This window comes from Rhinichthys klamathensis, unplaced genomic scaffold (genome assembly GCF_029890125.1).
Source record: "Rhinichthys klamathensis goyatoka isolate OS25496 unplaced genomic scaffold, OSU_Roscu_1.1 h1tg000004l_1, whole genome shotgun sequence".
Classification (NCBI taxonomy): Eukaryota; Metazoa; Chordata; class Actinopteri; order Cypriniformes; family Leuciscidae; genus Rhinichthys; species Rhinichthys klamathensis.
The window spans coordinates 1,016,087-1,035,374 of NW_026606557.1; the positions used below are offsets into that span (position 1 = coordinate 1,016,087).

At 39.2% G+C, this 19,288-nt stretch overlaps 1 protein-coding gene across 1 annotated transcript; it reads right to left on the minus strand.

Moving 5' to 3' along the window:
- Positions 1-5,338: 5,338 nt before the first annotated feature.
- LOC130087342 (piggyBac transposable element-derived protein 4-like) lies at positions 5,339-14,253 on the minus strand. Its single transcript, XM_056253623.1, has 4 exons — positions 14,181-14,253; positions 13,799-13,943; positions 5,858-7,322; positions 5,339-5,353 (listed from the first exon to the last, which is right to left on the minus strand). Exons 1-4 carry the CDS (start codon positions 14,251-14,253, stop codon positions 5,339-5,341), a joined length of 1,698 nt encoding a protein of 565 aa, XP_056109598.1.
- Positions 14,254-19,288: the final 5,035 nt, after the last annotated feature.

Consider the following 19,288-nt stretch of genomic DNA (forward strand, 5'->3'; position numbering starts at 1 on the left):
AGCGCTGTGGTGCGTGTTTAACAAGTTGTTTGTATTTGATCACAGAATGTCGTCGTCTGCCTCGCGAAGTTTGGAATTAGACTACTAGTTGAAAATTATGTTACTAAATGATCTTACAGAAGGGAATTACTTTTGATCAAATGAATTAATTAATCTGAGTTATAATATTATCAACACAATGAGAAATCACATGAAAGCCAAACAGCAGGCGACTGAGGAAAGACAGCTGTCCATCACTACGACTGCAGGTAAGCGCAGCTGTAGCGCGCGTGATCCGAGAGATGATAACTTATCTAATAGCAAAATTTTTTTTTAGACATATACTTCCCTTAAAGGAGCTGTATGTAAGAAATGTATTTCAATTAATCATAAAATGGCCCTGAAATGTCACTAGACATTAAGAAATCATGTTTATTTCAAATACTTATATCACTGACAACAGTAGTCTGGCCAGGATATTGTCATTTAAAAAGTGCAGTTGCAGCCCTCAACTGATGTTGATGTTGTCATGTTGTGTTTTGGTCTGATGCTCCACCCTCCACCTATCTACCAATCACGAAGTCAGTAGTGTTGCGACATCCGGGTTGCCAGCTCTGCTCAATTACCACAGCTGCAGCTCATCACGTTCCTGCTGGATCCTGCAGCCGATCTGGCAACCTCGAGTCAGGGAGGAGGGGGGGGGGATACACCAGTCTACAGTAATTTGAAAGTGATTGCAGTACTAGTTTTGGCCACAATCTTACATACAGCTCCTTTAAGTTTCATTGAGAGAGACAGGTTTAAGAACAGAAAACGCAAAGTGCTGTTAGAAACTTATAACACCGTGACCGTTTGTGTCTCTGAATCGTCTGTCAGTGCAGCGCGTTTTCTCACTCGAGCATAAATTGCTGGCGGCGCCCCTGCATGTGGACATTATTGTTTTTCTCAACATAAACGTGAAACAATATACACGATAATCATGCTGACTCGAGTGTGTGTGTACGTTCTGAGCGATATCTGGCGCAGTCTGCTACTCTGCTTTATTAGGCGTTTTTTTTCCGCTCGCGCTGCTTGAGCTTATCCTTTTGTTATTTATATTTTGTTTACACATAGGCCAACTGTTTAATGTTTTCAACTAAAAGAAAACTTTAACATATATTGTAAGCTTGTTGTGTATTGGCTAATCGTAAGCTTGTTAAGAAATGGTGACAAAAACTTTTTGAAAAATGTACTTAAAAAATAACGTCTTTTTCGTTAAATGTCATTTAAATAGGCTAAACGAATATTCGAATATTCGATTTCTATGAGCCCGAATATTCGAATGTATTATTTTTGAAAAATGCCCATCCCTAGGAACGACAAAAGTAACTGTTTCCTGATACTAAAGGAAAATCATCTTGACCATATGCTACAGCCTTTTTATGCGAGCTGATAATTATCTGAACATGTATTTGTGTCGGCGGGAACTCACGGTCTTCCAGGCCAAGTGCATGCAACCACTGGCTCCTAATTTCCAAGTCTAGTGGAAAGTTATGCAGTCCAGCAGTGCTGTTGCAACCAGCAACACTACACCTACGTATCATCCTGACCACTGTACTAAATACAGGTAAAGCTAATGCTAAACATCTACGCTATTCTAACTGATGCAATACTATGCTACTAACTAACTATGCTTCTAACAATACTAACAACACTAACAAGTTAACTATGCTAATTATCTACCTAGGCTACACGAAATAATCTAAATAACTATATAAATGCTATGCTAACTAAATGCTAATATACGCTATCCTGATCGTTTTCAATACTTGTAATTCCAACTACTGACTCGCAACAGTAGTTTTGATGTAACCATGCTTTTAAGGCTGCCTATGGCGTGGTGAGCTTGCAGCAAGAGTACAACAGAGTACCTTCACAGAGTACTCTACGTCACAGAGTACCCCTACTTCAGGAGCTTTCCGTTTAACCTGAAAAGGGCAGCACCATACATTTGCACCATACACCATACATTTTACACCATATATTTGAAAATTAAAACACTTTATACCCAAATGTCAAAAAATGTACTCATTATCAATGAACAGCATTTATGAAGCTCCATTCTTACAGATCATTAACTAAAAAAAGTGGTTGTAGTGTTTAGTTACCCTTTAAACATAACAGTATTATGCAATCATTTAAGACATTTCCCCTTATTTGGAACCTTTTTGGCATAAAAAATGTAGAAAAACAGAGAAGGAACTTGTAATTTCCTCCAACCCTAATACATCACAATACAATGCATAATTCAAAATATGGGGAAATCAATACAGAGAAGTATGTCATTATCTTTGGACAAGGCTTTGGACCCTATATTTTACAGCTTAGAGTGTTGAGATCTTTAGTTTTTAGATGTTGTTGAGAACTCTTCTGAAAAGGAGCAAGAGCGATTACTGGGTGTTTCTCAGGAAAAACAAAACTCTAAGGAGTAGGAGCTTTCAGGAAATGTCTTCATTTATTTATTATTCGATCTTATTGCTGTCTAGTAGAAGCAACTGAGAAATTAAAACAAACTCATTTGTGATTTTCTCTCAGATGGGTTTTTGAATAAAAACCCACCTGACAAATGAATTCATGAATACTTTCTTTTCTTTTCTTTTCTTTTGATGTGTTGTGTTTCTGATTCATATATATGATAAGCAGCAGTGGCTGTGTGTGTACTGGTGTGTGTTTCACAGTGATCAATCTGTGTGCTTGTGTTTAACTACAGAGAAGGCCGTATGTTGGTGATTAGCTGTGAGTATGCGTGACAGATGCTCTGTGAATACTACTCTCATCCCTGCAGACATGGAAACAGCCTTCTCTCTTTCCCTCATCTACATAGAGCACTACACCTTGACACTTCAGTTTGCCCCAGTCTAAACGCGCTTGTTGACTCTCAAAATCAGACGAACAGCAGGAACTCAGAGCTAATTCTGATTCCAACAGATGCTTTTTCTCAAAGCTTTGTTTTATTGTTAGATTGTTTTCCAATGTGCTCTCTAGCGCAAAGTTCCAAACTTTTTTGTGACATTGCACAACATTGCAGTTTGGTTGCATTTAGGTTACAGTACAGCCACCCACCAATTCAAAGACCAAAATGCAATTATTGTACCAGGATTACAAAAAAAAGAAAAGAAAAAGATTTATACCAAAGTGCGACAAATCAAAACTGTGGTCGCAAGTTCCATCATTAGTTCTGTCGTTAGCCCTAAAACATTAATATTTAAAATAAAACCTTAAAATAAGCCTCTTAACCGTCTGGCACTATTTTTGATGTTTCCCAAATGTCTGCCCAAGTTCATCTTTAAAAGTATAGTGTTCTCCAATTGCTTCAAAGAAATGGTAAGATAATGAGAGCAGGATAGATTTCAAATATGAAACCGAGATCAATATGAACATTGCTGTTCTGAATTCAAATGACCTCATAAGATTCATACACTTACCAGACACTTTATTTGACCCCTTTTTGCCTTCGTAACTGCCTTTAATTCTTCATGGCAAGATGCTGGAAACATTCCTCAGATATTTTAGTTGATATCGACATGATGGCATCACACTGTTGATGCCGATTTGTCGACTGCACATCCACACATGTTGGCATTCACTTGCTTCACTGAGCGCTTGCACAGATACACACGGGAGCATTTGAAAGCTGCCGTCTATCAGAGGATCCCTAATATATCCACCGATAGACGGATCCGCTGAAAGAAGTCTGCTTTAAAATGCTCCGGGGTGTATCTAAGCGCCCGGTGAAGACAACATGTTTTTAAAGCGTCGTAGCCAATAACAGACGTATATGTTGAGCGTGTGAACGCAATGGCCAATCAGAGACATACATGTTGAGTGTGTGAACACAATGGCCAATCAGAGACATACATGTTGAGTGTGTGAACACAATGGCCAATCAGAGACATATATGTTGAGCGCTTGAACGCAATGGCCAATCAGAGACGTATATGTTGAGCGCGTGAATGCAATGGCCTATCAGAGACATATATGTTGAGCGCTTGAACGCAATGGCCAATCAGAGACATGTTGAGTGTGTCAACACAATGGCCAATCAGAGGTGTTTAAGAATTCGTTCAACGAAGCTCAAAATACTAGAGGGAAATGTTGGTATCGTCACATTTTTTTAAAATTTCAGTACCGATTTGGTACCGAAGTCGGTACTTTTGACAACACTTGTGTGAACTTCAGCAGATCATCTTGACCATGTCTACATGCCTAAATGCATTGACTTAATGCCATGTGATTATGTGATTAGATATTTGCATTAACGTGCAGTTGAACAGATGTAACCTTCCTAATAAAGTGTATAAAACTGAATAGACAGCTCATTCTTTGAACTCTAATCATTTTTTCTCTCCTTATCTGTAGGTAACCTATACTCATTTTCAATTTTTATAGGTCAGATTTTTTTGGGGGGTAAAATTACCAACATTTTGCCATTTCTGTCTTCATGTCATACTCGGTGTGTGCACTGCTAAAATGAATTTAACGTAAACAAATCATTCGCTATACATTGTCATGTATCCTGATTGTCATTTTTATTCATCGTTTTGAACTGAAATGTATTTATTTGCAGGGTTTCTGAATTGGACATGGTTAAACATTCATTCATTTATTGTGGTTTCTGTGGTGCTTTTAAAACATAAAACAACTTTTCTCCAGTACTAAACTGACTAGAGGGACCATCTTGTGTTACTGGTCAACCTGAGATCGTAGTCTGTACTTTTGTACCATTTGTGTGATGCATTGCAGTTGGGCAATTCTGACAGATTATGCAACATCTCTTCAGTACGTGGGTGTCCTTTATCAGAGACACAGCTCTTTCAAACTGCCTGTAGCTTTAACCCTCTGGGGTCTGAGGTATTTTTGGGGCCATTGGGATGTTCTGGCATGCCCTTACATTTGTGCTTTTTTCAGTTATTTATAAACATGTTAATGGCAAAGGTGTAAATTCACTCTATATAGCACAAACGGGGTTACCATAATATCTGAGCAACATGTATGTACAAGTTTGTATTTTTAAGAGAATAATGTTTATGCGTGGTTATTGAAAAAAATAAAAATGAAAGCTGCTGAAATAAGACCACAAAACAAATACTAAATATGTGTCCACAAGACTTTTGACTAATGGATGTTGTCGCTTCGAGTTCTGGCTTCAAAATGATGTGAAAATCATCCCTCCTAATCGTTCACATAAAACAAAACATTAATTTATACTTTGTATGACAGTTTTTTTGTCAGAAGAGGTTTATGCGTGGGAGTGGTAATGGCCTATCAATATTAATGAGATTCAGACCAGGGGTGTGACAGACACTCCCCCAATGGCCCATTAGGGTGAGGAAGCCTGAACAAAGAATGAGAGGAGATTCAAAGGTTTTGTTTTTCAATCTGTTTTATTGTAATTCCTCTGTGTGGAGAAACTAAATGTTCTAAATTTGCTCTAAGCAAATCAAATGTGAGTAAAATAAATAAATAATCAGTCTGCTATAAACAAAGCAATTGTGAGCGATAAACAAACAAAAGTAAAGGCAGGTATCTCACAGTAAATGCTTATGCCCCGTTGATGCGGGCTCTAAGCAAATCAAATGTGAGTAAAATAAATAATCAGTCGGCTATAAACAAAGCAATTGTGAGCGATAAATAAACAATCAGAATGATTTCTGAAGGCTGATGGTTAGTGAAAGTTAGTTAGCAGCAGAGCACACAGTCACACATCGTTATGCCACTCTTGAAAACAGTTCCTGTTCAACTGAAGACATAAGTGAACATTGCATGCCTGGCATTTCCATGGTGTCAATTGCCTTTTACCACGCACTGTTGTGCAATGCACACAATTGCGGCGACCAACTGTGGCAACATCCCTGCCTTCTGATGTCAGCTCAGCTCCTGGAACCGGTACATGGTCACTATTGGTCCGTTTTGGTGCCGTTGTCTGTGACACACCACAGAGCTCTGTGATAAGTTGCTCCATAAACTCTTTATGGGACAAGTTACCATGTAGCTCTTTGTGCACAATGAAAGAGTTGGTGGAAGCAATGTCCAAGAAGTGTAGAAAAATCTTTCTGTACCACTTCATTGTTTTGTGTTGTGCAGTGTAGTACTGTAACAGCTGATCAGACAGGTCAACACCACCCATGTGTTTGTTGTATTCAGTCACAGGTGTAGGACATGGAAATGTCTTTGTCCTCCATGTATCTTGTGTCTTCACTCTCCTCTGTGCAGTGTCTCCCGTATAAGCAGGATGGATGGTAGAACAGACAGATACCTCTCGTGTGTCCATCCACTTCACAAATACAAGAGGTCCATCCCGAATCCACCTGATGGATCCCCTGGCAGATTTTTTAGAGAGTGAATTAGCTGCATTCCGAGGGCAGTCCTTCCTGTTGTCCCTGTAAGTCCCACATGCACCAAACCTCATTGCAAACAAGTCTTTTAGGAGCTTTGGACTTGTATAAAAATTGTCCATGTACACATGGTACCCAGAACCCAAAAATGTGTGGTCTAAAAGAGATGTTACAGCATCATATGACAGTCCATGGCCTGTGGGGAAATTGTTCTTTCCTGTGTACACAGAAAAGTCCACAGTGAATCCATTCGATGAGTCTGCAAGAACAAACAGCTTGAAACCCCACCTGGTTGGCTTGGCTTTCATGTACTGCGTCATACCGGTGTGTGCTTTGCATGCCACCATTCTTTCATCCACAGCTAAGTTTCTTTTAGGATGATAGATGGCTTTACAAGCATGACGGATAGTGTCCATGAGAGGTTTGACCCTGAAAAGACGGTCATGTTCAGGTGTGCCCCTCTTTCTGTCATTCTCCTTATCTGCATCTGGGTGACTCATGTGTACATTCCATGAAATGGTGCGGTATCTGTCCCTAGACATTACTGTAGCAGGAAAGGGTACGGAGAAAACACTGCTTTGCCGCCAGTAGTCTCTGATGGAACTGACCTTCACCATGGCCATGTAAAACAGCAGCCCAATGTAGCGGTACATCTCACTGATGCTGACATCCGTCCATTTGTATTTGCAGCCCTTTGCAGCTGCCTTGGCAGCCTGAGCATTGGTGTTGTGGCACAGAGTTGACACAGCACTTTCTGAAAAAAATTGTTTGAATAGACTCATGGGCGAATGCGAGTCTACAGAGCTCAGTTGCGGTCCAGTTTCCCGTGCAGGAAGGAATCGCAGTGTCTGTGGAGCCATGTCAACATCGGTCTCTGTTTTCCATGACAGAGTGGTCTGCCTGTTGCTTGCCTGCTTGTTTGCCTTGGCTCTCTTTGGGACAGGTGCTTGGACATGTTCATTGTCACATCTGTTAAAAAAAAGAAAAAAAAAGTGAGAATGCTGATAACACAATCAATGAAACTGTATCATCTGTATGTATTTGATCATTTCTGCCAAAAATGGCATTCGACAATCAAGGAGCAAACGTCGAATATCGTTATAAATTTTTATTTTATTTTTATTAATCAACTGTTTTCTGTGTGTCAGTGTCTGCAAAGATGTCATGATTACATTGTAAATCTGTAAAATATTACATCTATGCACTTACTCAGTTTGATTCTCAATCGCACTGAGAACTGAACGACGCCTGCGTTCCCCTCTGCGAGCTGCTGGAGAAGGAGAGCGTGCTGTAGGCCTACACACATTCCTAAAAAAAAAAAAAACCTGTTAGCATACACATTATCCACTATACATAGACATTATCCGCACGCATTTAGTGGTCTACACGCAATAAACGGATCGTTCGCGAACGACACATTTCAAACATTTACACCTGTAGGCTATTCACATCTGTGCATAAGGCAGTAAGCGTGATACGTAGTGTCATAGGCTAACCAAAACTGAACATAATATAAATATATTGCATAGACAATAGGCCTATCACATATTTTACCGGAAATATATTTGCACTAAATCACATTATATAACCTAAGCCTAGAAACGCACTTTTATGAGATCGTGTTGCCTAAGCAGATATTCGCAAACAAGATACATTATGCATAAGGCAGTATTTTAGCATGATAATCAGTGTCATAGGCTAATCAAAACCGAGTGAAATATATTTAATATACAAATATGTTTAGAGTGTATAATATCACATTTTAAAAGTTTAGCTACACTTGAGCATACACGAATGTTAGGGCTGTCATAAGCTAGCCAAAACTAGGCAAAATATCGTCTGAAAATTCATGAGTTCTATATGATCAGAAAAGGAATTATATAACACTAAACAACTTACTCCGAACTTGTATCCTCGGCGGGATCAATTCGTTCTTCAAAATGCAGCCGTTCGTCATCCGAGTTGCAATCTTCCTCTGAGGAAAAGGTGAATTCTTCCTCGCTGTCCAGAATCATCTGAAGGGCTTCATCACCGGAGTAGCGTGCCATCCTCAAAACGCGATGATCTATCAGTGAATCTCATAAAGAAACTTCGGGTTTTTATGGCATTGATCGGGGGGCGTGTCCGCGTGTGCGACGCATAGATCACCTATTTACCATGTGAACAGCGCCGGGGGTGTGCCGGCCTCAGCTCATTAAAAATAATGAGGGGGGAGAGAAAAAAACTGTACCTCTCCTTGGTTTCACGGATTACATAAACTGAGAATATTTGTTTTTTATATAAATTACTTCATTTAAAAGAAGAGAATTCAAGCTTCATAAAGAAAAATCTCTCGTGCCTGTGTGACAAGTATTCGCGGAGTTCCAGTTAATCTTAGGACGCGTTTCAGAATGGACTTCACAGACAGAGGGAACGCAGAACTCGCATCATGTTTGTTTTTCTTTATTTGGCGAAAAGCACAACACTTTGTTTTTATTGTGTGTATCCACAAAAAAAATACAAACTTAACAGGATCTAATGATGTACAACACTTATTTGTAAGATTAAAATCAACCGAGTATTTTGAGTCTCTTTTGCACTGATAAGAAAAAAAGCGAGACAATCGCGCCGGCGCGATAGCCGACCCCAGGGGGTTAAACCCTGCTGTGAATTATTGAATTATGCTAAATTTGGCTATCTTTGACACCAGATCCTTACCCCCAGTGATGAATAAGTAGCAGTAACCTGGCTTTATCATTCTGCCATCTGATCCTTCTGATGGAAATGTCAGTGAGAGGCCAAGACACTATCATCCAAAAGCTCCTGAGTGCGTAAATCTGCATGACTCCCTCTTTCTCGTTTTCTGTCTGGTTAGTGAGCAGCCAGTCAAGTATGCCTGTCTCCAGATGAATAATCTTCCCTTCCTGGCAGTCTAGCTAGGCCACAAAAGCTGACAAATGATCCACTGACACCTATAGCCCACTGGCATATCGCTCACTCTGCCAAGACTGAGAGAGATTGAGATTAGTGCTTGACAATAAACAAAAGATCTCTAATTAGACTAAATTAGAATACATGTTTGTAAGACGTTTGACTTAAGACTTATCTAGATAATTTTCATTAAATTAGCACAAATAAGGATATATGTGGTTTGTTATTTATGAAAAGTGTGTAAAGGCCGAATGAAAAGTATTACTCAGTAGGTACCTTTACGCAAGCCTCCAACCCATTTGTGTATATTCACTTGCACAATAGCCTGTCATTTTGCTTTTCAGCCAGTGAGTCACACACATTGTGAAGCATGCTGTTATCACATTGGTCATCTTTCCTCAAGCACAGGGGTCTCATTGTGTTGGTTGCTTGGTTATGGTAGAACAGTCTGATTGAAAATCTCAGCACACCTCCAATCCTTAAGATCAAATCAGTGAGCAGAATGTCTTTTTTCTGGTGTCACATAGAGAAGCTCCCAACTCACCGCTTCTTTTCTTTATCCTAGTCTGCAGTGTGGCTTGCGGTTATATGGCTGGTCTGTTATTAAAAAAGCTGTCCGTGCCTGTTAGTTATGTTTCCAGGTGAATATCATAAACGCCATTAAGCAACTCATAAATGTTATTCAAATTGTATCAGCTTTGATCACAATCTGTTGAAGCATGACAGAAAAAAATGAATTCAGGAATTATAATATATCACATACTAAAATAATAAGTATACTAAAATAAAGCAATTTATACTATATAGTTCCCTGTGGGTTCGGGAGTAGAATAGGCCCAACGCTTCCCAGCGTGTCGTAAGACAAGACATCCAGACGATCGACATGACAAAGCCCCAGTGGAGAGCACCACAATCAGATTGATTACATCTTAGTCAAAAAGTGCTTTTAATCCAGCATCAACATTGGCAAGATACGCAGTTGTCCAAGGGCTGATACTGGAAGTGACGATTAGTGTCTGTATATCTTTTAGGGATGGGCATTTTTGTCAATTTCTTATTTCGATCATTGATAGGTCTCAAAAAACGAGTACTCGATTACTCGGGGGGCGGGGCTTTTTCGGGGGAGGTGGTAGGGTGTGTCCATCATGGAGACAATGATATCAATTGAATATTTTAGAAATATTTTGGATTGCATTAGCACTTTCTGATAGAACAAAATGTTATTTTTACAGTATATTGGCTAAAATTACACTTAAGTCAGAGTAAAACTGACTTAAATTACTGAAAAACACATGATTGATGAATTCTGAATACAATTTAAAGGATATCACAGCGGTATGTCGTTCGTCGAAACTGCGCGTCTCTAACACTGCACTATGTATTTCCCATTCCGCAATGTAATGGCAAGTTAGTGTTATATAGGATAGCGAGGTCCATGCGTCCGTAGTGATAGCCATCCTCGCTGTCTTTGACAGTCTGTCTTTCAGTGAAGAAGCAGTCTTTTCATATAGAGCTTCTATTCTTCTCGTGACTGCGCGATGGGACGTTATAGTGGGGCTCAACATAATTCATCAAATCTTTAAACCCTTCTCCTTCGACGAAACGAATGGGCAGCAAATCTTTCGCTATCATTTCGGTGATTAGCTGTGTCATCTTTTCACCTCTGGCTGCGGTGCATTTCTGTCTGACGGTAAAAGATGCGATGCTCTTCTGAGTTGCGTCATTGGTGGTATCGGAAGACATTTTATGTACAAATACTAAGTGATAACGCATTGTACTTGTGGTAGATTTGTGTGACAGCTTGGCGCAGCACATTTTGCACTGAACTGTTTTTTCGTCTATTTTGTCAAAGTGAAGCCAGACATCACTACGTGACTTTGAAGCCATTTTCTCTGTTTTTCATTTTGGACTTTGGACCGCGCTCTGGCAACGCTAACCAATCAGAGCTCAATATCCCACCCAAAATCCTGCTATAACCAATCAGAAAAAAACACTTTTTTAAACTTTTTTTAAACTCAGATCATCGTTTCTATGATCGATCGTCGCTGTCACATTCGAGTACTCGAGTGATCTAGTACTGTGCCCATCCCTAATATCTTTTCGCCTACACTCTGAAAAAAACACACAAGGGCAAAAAGCACCAGACTGAAGTTCAATATGGATGAATTGGAGGACATTTACACCACTGCTCATTATGGATGCTGAAGAAGTGGACATAGACACCTTCAGTTCAGCAGTGACCGAAGCAGCCGCTGTATTTTTGGCAAAAAAATGCACAAAAAAGAAACCTGCGTAACTTTTGACAAGCATAGAGATCCGAAGAAAAAGGCGTATCAGACTGTGGGCGAATTAACGAATGAAAACATCCCAGAATTAACAAATGAAAACAACCCAGCATCTCCACAATTCAGACAAGTAATTGCTTGACAGAAGAGCAAGAAATCCGGGACTGGTTTACTATCGCATTCCTAATGGAGACCCATTAGTACAGATATGTCCAAAGAGGACATCCATTCCTATTTTCTGAGAAGTCTTCAAAGTAGCAGTATGAAGTAAAAGTCAGCGGGAGTGGACGGGGAGAAGCCATGATTGATACCCTCACCATCATCTGTAACAAGATCTAGCAAAATGGCAAAGTCCTTCTGAATAAGTTGAAATCTCAACCTGAAAGAGTTGCAGAGGAACAGGTCGGATTTAAGGGTTCAGGATGCAGTACCACAAAACAGATGTTCAACCTAAGAAGAGGTACTTGCAACTAGGGCTTGGTATCGAGTTAGATACTCTTCAGGGAATTGCCTCGATACCAGAGAGTAACAAAACATCTCTTGAAAAGAGTATCGTTCAGGAACCGCTTTTGGTATCGACATCAAACATTTTTGAACAATACCCAGCCCTACTTGCAACATAAGCAATATATTTACTAAGTGTTTGTGTCCTTCAAGAAATCATTTGACACACACAAGTCTGACACTCAGCTTTAACCTTGTCAGAGTGCAGTTCTCCACAATTGAGCCATTAGTATTTGGTTCAAGCTTACAAAAAGTGTACGTCAATGATGTGTATACTCTTTTTCATTCTCTTCACCATGATGGATTCCCTGAAAGTCCATGAGGGTACCGTCAGCATAGGTGACAACAATCACCAACCTCCGTTCTGCAGATGAGATGACGTTGATGGACTAACTGGAGAAGAAACAGAAAAAACAAAAGTAGTACTCCTAGGTTTGCTCAAACAACTGCTGCAATGACACACCTCAAGCCCATCTGGAAAGAGAGAAACATTCGTCTGGGATCAAAAGTGAGATTACAGCACTCAGTGGTCATCTCAATATTTCTCTATGCTTGCGAATAACACTGGTGGTATCACTATAATTCTGTGCAGTGGAAGCATATGTGGGAGGTGTTCCTTTCATTACCAACACTCCTGGAGTTTCTCTGGAAAAGGTCAAACTCCTCGTCCTCAAATAGGCACCTGGGGAGTGTGATTTTTAGCTTGTGCCCTACAAAATTAGATTTTTCTCTGAGTTTTATTAATATTAAAGCAGAGAGGTTAGAAACCAAGCTAAATCATGACACTGCTGCAGTGAAAATGTCAGATAAATGCTTGTATGCCCTGGTAAGAAAACTGCTTAATTTTATTTGACTGAATCTCATGACTTTAACAACATGACATTCACGAATTGGAATAGATCCCATTTGTCAGGATAAACACAATTGTCTTGCCAGATAAAATCAGCTTCCTGTATTCCCATGAATTGTTTGAAATGCTCAGATGAAAGCCAAACCTGGTCTAAATCATTTGAACTAATCTAAGAAAATTCCATGATGGAAACTAAATTTTCTTGTTTTCATGTACCAGGGTTGGGATGACTCTTTGACTGGTTTCTCTGCTAGACCCCAATATCAACTTTTCCTCTGATTGAAAGCTAAAATAAAAAAAATAAAAAGTGAAAACGTTTTTCAGTGACATTTCAGTCTGTTCCTCACACCAAGTTATTATATTGTTTGAGAACTCTTGTTAGCACACATGTCTCCTACAAAGTTTAGAAAGTTTTAAAAAAAGATTGATTTTAACTGTTATTTTCACGGACTGAATTTTTCATCATTCTTCTTGGCACCTAACCACGCACACTTGGAACTCACCTAGCCCCAATCACCAGCACTATATGGAGCACACACACTCTCCCTCAGTCATGATCTGACCTCGTTTGATGCTACATACTACCTGCTTAATGTCCTTGACTACCTTGCTAGCTACTGCTGTTACCTCTTTCAAGTCGACCTCCAGTCATCCAAGCCATCTTCCAGTCGTTAAGTAATCCAAGTTTTCTTCCAGTCTTCCCTCATCTCAGTCTTGTTCCCACGTGTGTTTGTGCTCCAAAAGATCTGCAAGACAAGATGTAAAGTTAACAATACAAGTCTATCTCATCTGCTAAAGATCTCCAATATCAGCATCTACCTGTTTATGCATTGAGTTCCACCCATATCTACAAATAAACGTACCCGTTTGAGTTTTACCTTAGTTCTGGTCATTACATCCATGCTTGAGCGTGATAGAAGGTCAAGCGCAACAAGGTGGATTTTCCAGTCACTTCCCCGAAGATCTTCTCTCCCTTTCCAAAGTTGTCCGTCCCCTGGAATACTACGTGGATGAGTTCCTCGAGCTCTGCCACCTGGTGTCCTGGAGAAACGGGACTTTAAAGACCTGTTTTTAGAGTGGGCTTGAAGACCACCTGTTCTGACTACTGCCAGCGAAACAGCTTCTGTTCTGTGGGTGAAAATGCCTTGTTGATGCCAGAGGTCAGAGGACAATGACCAGACTGGTTCGAGCTGGTAGAAAGGCATCAGTAACCCAGTTAACCACTCGTTACAGCCAAGATATGCAGAAGAGCATCTCTGAACGCACAACATGTCGAACCTTGAAGCAGATGAGCTACAGCAGCAGAGGACCATACGGTTTTTGGCATGAAAGCATGGTTCCATCCTGCCATTGTTCAAGTGGTTAAGGGTCCTGCTGGTTTAATGGTGTGAAGGATATTTTCTTAGCACACTTTGGGCCCCTTAGCAACTGAGCATCTTTTAAACACCACAGTCTACCTGAGTATTAATTGTTCATGACCATGTTAATCCCTTTATGACCACAGTGTATCATCTTCTGATGGATACTTCCAGCAGGATAACGCACTATGTCACAAAGCTCAAATCATCTCATGGATTCTTGAACATAACAATGAGTTCACTATATTCAAATTGGCCTCCACAGTCACCAGATCTCAATCCAATAGAGCAACTTTGGGATGTGGAGGAATGGGAGATTTTCATCATGGATGTGCAGCCCTACAAATATGCAGCAACTGTGTGATGCTATCATGTCAATATGGGCCAAAAGCTATGAGGAATGTTTCCAGGATATTGTTGAATCTGTGCGACCAAAGAATTAAAGGCAAGGGGGGTCCGACTCCGTACTGGCTAGGTGTACCTTCAGTGGCTGGTAAGTGTATAAACAATTAGCAACTGGCAATATACATGATTAAAGGTCAATGGGTTTATATTATTATCATATCCTTCATATTAACAAATTACTTCAGCAGACTATGAGTAACCACAAAAGCTCAGATGAGTCTTACCACACCAATGTCACTAAACCATATTAAATATATAATAACATATGTAAGTCTTTATTAGGTAACATATACAGTATGTATGTTTGTGTTAAGCAAAGGTTTCATTGACTGGAAAATGTACTACAATACAATATTTTAAAATATTTTATTGCTGTGCCCTATTAAACATTTATTATAGGAAATAGAAGTGAAAAGGTTCAAAGTGCCATTTACAAAAGGAAAACCGAGAAAGAGACACAAGTGAGGATTTGGAGGAGAAATAAAGAGATTTTTGTGTGCATTCCAGTGAATTATTCATGGCATATTGTTTATTAAATCAGTAGAGCAGACCACAAGAGCACAGTTATCTGTTGCATTTTCCATATTGTTACAGCAGAATACAACGAAAATAATGAGGAACAGAACACAACAGACTGAAAAGAGCTCTTGTCACAGTTATTCCTGTGATTCCAATGTCACATTAAGCATGGTTAAATGATGGCAAAATTCAACCTCATTTTCCATATAAGGTCATGAGAGCAAGTTTGAGGCTATTCTATAAACCAAAGATTGTTTATATAGTATCTCTCAAAGAGATAACTGAATCAGGACAGCATTTATTCCTGAAACCATATTAAAAGCTGGTTGTGCTTCTCTCAGGAGAGTTTCTGATGTCTGACTGTTTATAGAGGTACTTGGCATTTTCAGCTCTGTGCTTATTGAAGCTGGGAAGAATAATTATATTTACTGCTTCAAAAACAGCTTTAATACATCACTTCTTTGTGTACTCTTAGAGACAGGAAAGGACTTTTGGATCCTCAATTTTTATGCAAGCTAACAGCTGTGCTAGCAAGCCAGCTGAGCAAAGGTCGCTAGTGCATGGAAAGGGAAATACTTGTTTTTTTTTCTGTTTGGTGAGCTGAGTCTTTCCATCCATTTGGGTATAAATGTATTTGGAAGCTTTGATTAATAAAGGATTAAGGGATGACGGATTAGAATAGTTCGGGTGAGGATATGCCAACTGAAAATATATTGTTCACACAGTCTCCATACCATCAGCATGAAAACCTCAGATCAGCTGACCATTTCTATTTAAAAGAACAGGATTAGGAAATCCATCTGTACTCAAGTCATAGTTAGTTAATTTCACTGAAAGCAAGGCTGTGAGAAATAGACGTACTGTCCTAGGGTCACGTTTGTCTACTAAAGTTAAGTAAACTCTATCCTGGTTTTAGGTCATTATATACATAATTTGTTTAGACACTTGCGAAACTATGAAATAAGTTCACAGTACTAATATACTCAGATTACCAACACAGTAAATTGCATTTGGTTAATTTAAGAAATTCGGCAGACTAAATGAGTTTACTCAGGTTTTATTTTAGGGTTGCACTTTATTTTTCAGTGTGTGTACTTGCAGTATACTTACCTAAGAAAGTGCTGGTAATATACGTTAACTACATGGGTTAAGGTTAGGTTTAGGGGTAGGTTCAGTTATTACCCAGTTATTGTAATGGCTATATTATTATAGTATTATTACAGGAACATACAAGTCGTTTTTTTTTTTTTATATTAGTGGGTTGAATTATTATTATTTATTTTTTTTGCATTATAATTGTACTGCGTGAGTTCTAGCCATGAGAAGCCTGCAGCTCCTATCAGACTTGAATCTTGCATTGGTGCTCACAAACATAATTTAGTGCAATCTCATTAGTCATGGAACTAGACCAGACAAATTGAACTTTATGCTAAACAGCATGTGGTCATGTCAGTAATTTTGTTGCACGCTCTAAGAAAAGTTAGTAAAAATAGGGCCCAATATGCAGTGATTTTTCACAGGTGTTTCCCTAAATTTTCACATTACATATTGTAGTGCATTGTGTTGTAGGGCTGCAACTAACGACTATTTTAATAGTCGACTAGTCACCGACTATTGAAACGATTAGTCGACTAATCGAATAATTATTAAATTTTTCTAAAATTTAGCATGAGATTGCTTTAATTCTGTGGAAAATGATAGTAAACACAAGAAAGAAGGGGGTACTTCAATGAAAAATGCATATTTTATTGAACTTTGCTGCTGATAGGCCGATTCATACTAAAAGTAAATAAAAATGCCCTGTCTAAAACCAATTAGGCACAGTGCTCGGTCAGTATAGACATAAATACATAAATAAACTCTATCATTTTTATAAAGGACAGGCACATTTGTTTTATAAGAAAAAATAAATTAAAATCAAGTAAACATTTTCTTCCTGTTAACCAGGGGCAGGCACATTAGCAGCAATAAAACAGTAATTTAAAATACTTTAGTCAGGCACAGTCGGGCATAACGTTAAATCCTTTTTTTTTTACCGAAAATACGCTTATAAAATGTACAATGTACATCCAAAACAAAACGTATTGGCTTCCATGTTATTTAAATCTTACCGAGGCGAGTCAAACTCCGATTCAACTGTCCGACGTGCTTTCTCTTTAAATGTTCGTGCATCACCGAGGTGCTGCCGTGATACGCAAGGACTGCTTTGCAAACCATGCAGGTAATCTTTTTATTCGCCGTATCCAGGCTAAAATGCGCCCAAACTTTAGATGTTTTGGTACGCGCAGCTGCTGCGTTGGACGCCGCCATTTCTGTATGTTATCATCGCTCAGCAGAGAAGCTAATGCGCACGTGCGACTCTCGGCAGAGATTGTAACATTAATGAAGAGAGATGCCTCGGTCGGAAAAAACATGTCTGGCGACAACTTCGACAATGAAATTCATTGTCGACTATTTCTATTATCGATTTTTGTCGAAAACGTCGACGAATCGTTGCAGCCCTATTGTGTTGTGTTTTAGGGTAGTTTATTTTTTTTTTTTTTTTACAAATGTGCCTTAAACCTTGTTCAGTTTTTCCAGACTTCCAAAATGTACATTTAAAGTCAATATGAGTTTTTCTCTTAGAACTTCTCACAAAACCAAATCATTTAAGCTGCTGTCTACACCAATTTATCGCTCCATATGTCAACAATTGACTCATTTGTGTCTATCCAAAAGCATTGTACACTTCAGCGTATTTACTTTTTGCACACAATCATTTAATTTTACCAATGAAGTTAAATTCCAATAAAGTTGGAATTTATGCATATACATATAGCGATGTCAAAAATACTGAAACTTTAGTACCAAGTTGATGCATAGATAAACAGACAGACAGACATAAGTTTGTAACAGTTAAAGGTACAATATGTAAGAATTTTGTAATAAAATATCCATAAATCACTTGCACAGTGTGATATATTTCCTGCAGTTGTGTACTTACAATATCCCAAAAGTCTCCAAAGATTTTTTTATTTCAGAGAAATTCCAATTTTAAAAAAGTGGCCATCCCGGAAAAAAAAATGTCGCCTGTCAATGACGCAATATCCGCGCTATCCTCGGTTTCCGTTCATACTGCCATAGCCATGACGTAACCATGGCGACAGACGTGGACAACTGCGAAGTGCGTAACGTTTCGCGGCACACAGTTCTTGTTTCTTTCAAACATAGATCATGGCAAGCAGACGTTGGGACAAACAAGGAGAACTGAAATGAGGATCAATATCAGCGTGGCGTTTTTGAGATGCCGAGAGCTCCACGCCCGCGACTGACTTGGACTTGACAGAGCTTCACGAGTCAGGACTTTACAGCTTTATTAGACAGGTGAGCAAATGTACATAAAACAAATCAATGTTATATAACGTTAGCTCAACATGATGAAATGTTAGAATATGGTCAGTATGTTGATCTAGCTTACTGCTAGTTTCGTATAACAAACGAACTAACACGTAGTATAACATTATAACTTTCAACACACATTTAAATGCTGTTTAGTGTGTTAGTGTAACGTTAGACCAAGTGAAGCAGCGCTGCGTTACCTCACAAGTTTAATTTGTCTAATAAACTGACCTGTGTGAGTAATCCAGCACTTGCGGGTAGTTCGGTAGAATTAAATGTTCTTATTCCTTTATATCCGCGGGACTCGCGTGTGATATCTGTCTCTTTAGCAATCGCGACCTGCTTCATACTCATCCCAAGAAGTCATATAACTGACGTCTTGGGACGTCTTTTGACCATACGTCAATATCCGCCTTTTTAGGGTACCCTTAAACGTCGGTTTATGACGATCCTGGGACGTCATACAACTGACGCTTTACCTTTAACGTCAGTTAGGTGACGGGGTAGGTTTAGGGGTAGGTTTAGGTCTGGGGTAGAGTTAGGATCCGATAACGTCATCTAACCGACGTTTAAGGGTACCCTAAAAAGGCGGATATTGACGTATGGTCAAAAGACGTCCCAAGACGTCAGTTATATGACGTCTTGGGATGAGACTGCGCTGTTCATACCACTGTAATATTAAAAAATTATGAATGTTTGCACTCATCCATAAACATTATTAGATCC

What these genes read in the sequence shown, in the direction of transcription:
- LOC130087342 (XM_056253623.1), bottom strand. Translation starts at nt 14,253, where the DNA reads ATGGCAGGATGGAACCATGCTTTCATGCCAAAAACCGTATGGTCCTCT. An exon ending in TGTAGCTCATCTGCTTCAAG is followed by an intron (nt 13,944 to 14,180) that starts GTTCGACATGTT and finishes CCGTTTCTCCAG; the next exon opens with GACACCAGGTGGCAGAGCTC. An exon ending in TATCACGCTCAAGCATGGAT is followed by an intron (nt 7,323 to 13,798) that starts GTAATGACCAGA and finishes TTTTTTTAACAG; the next exon opens with ATGTGACAATGAACATGTCC.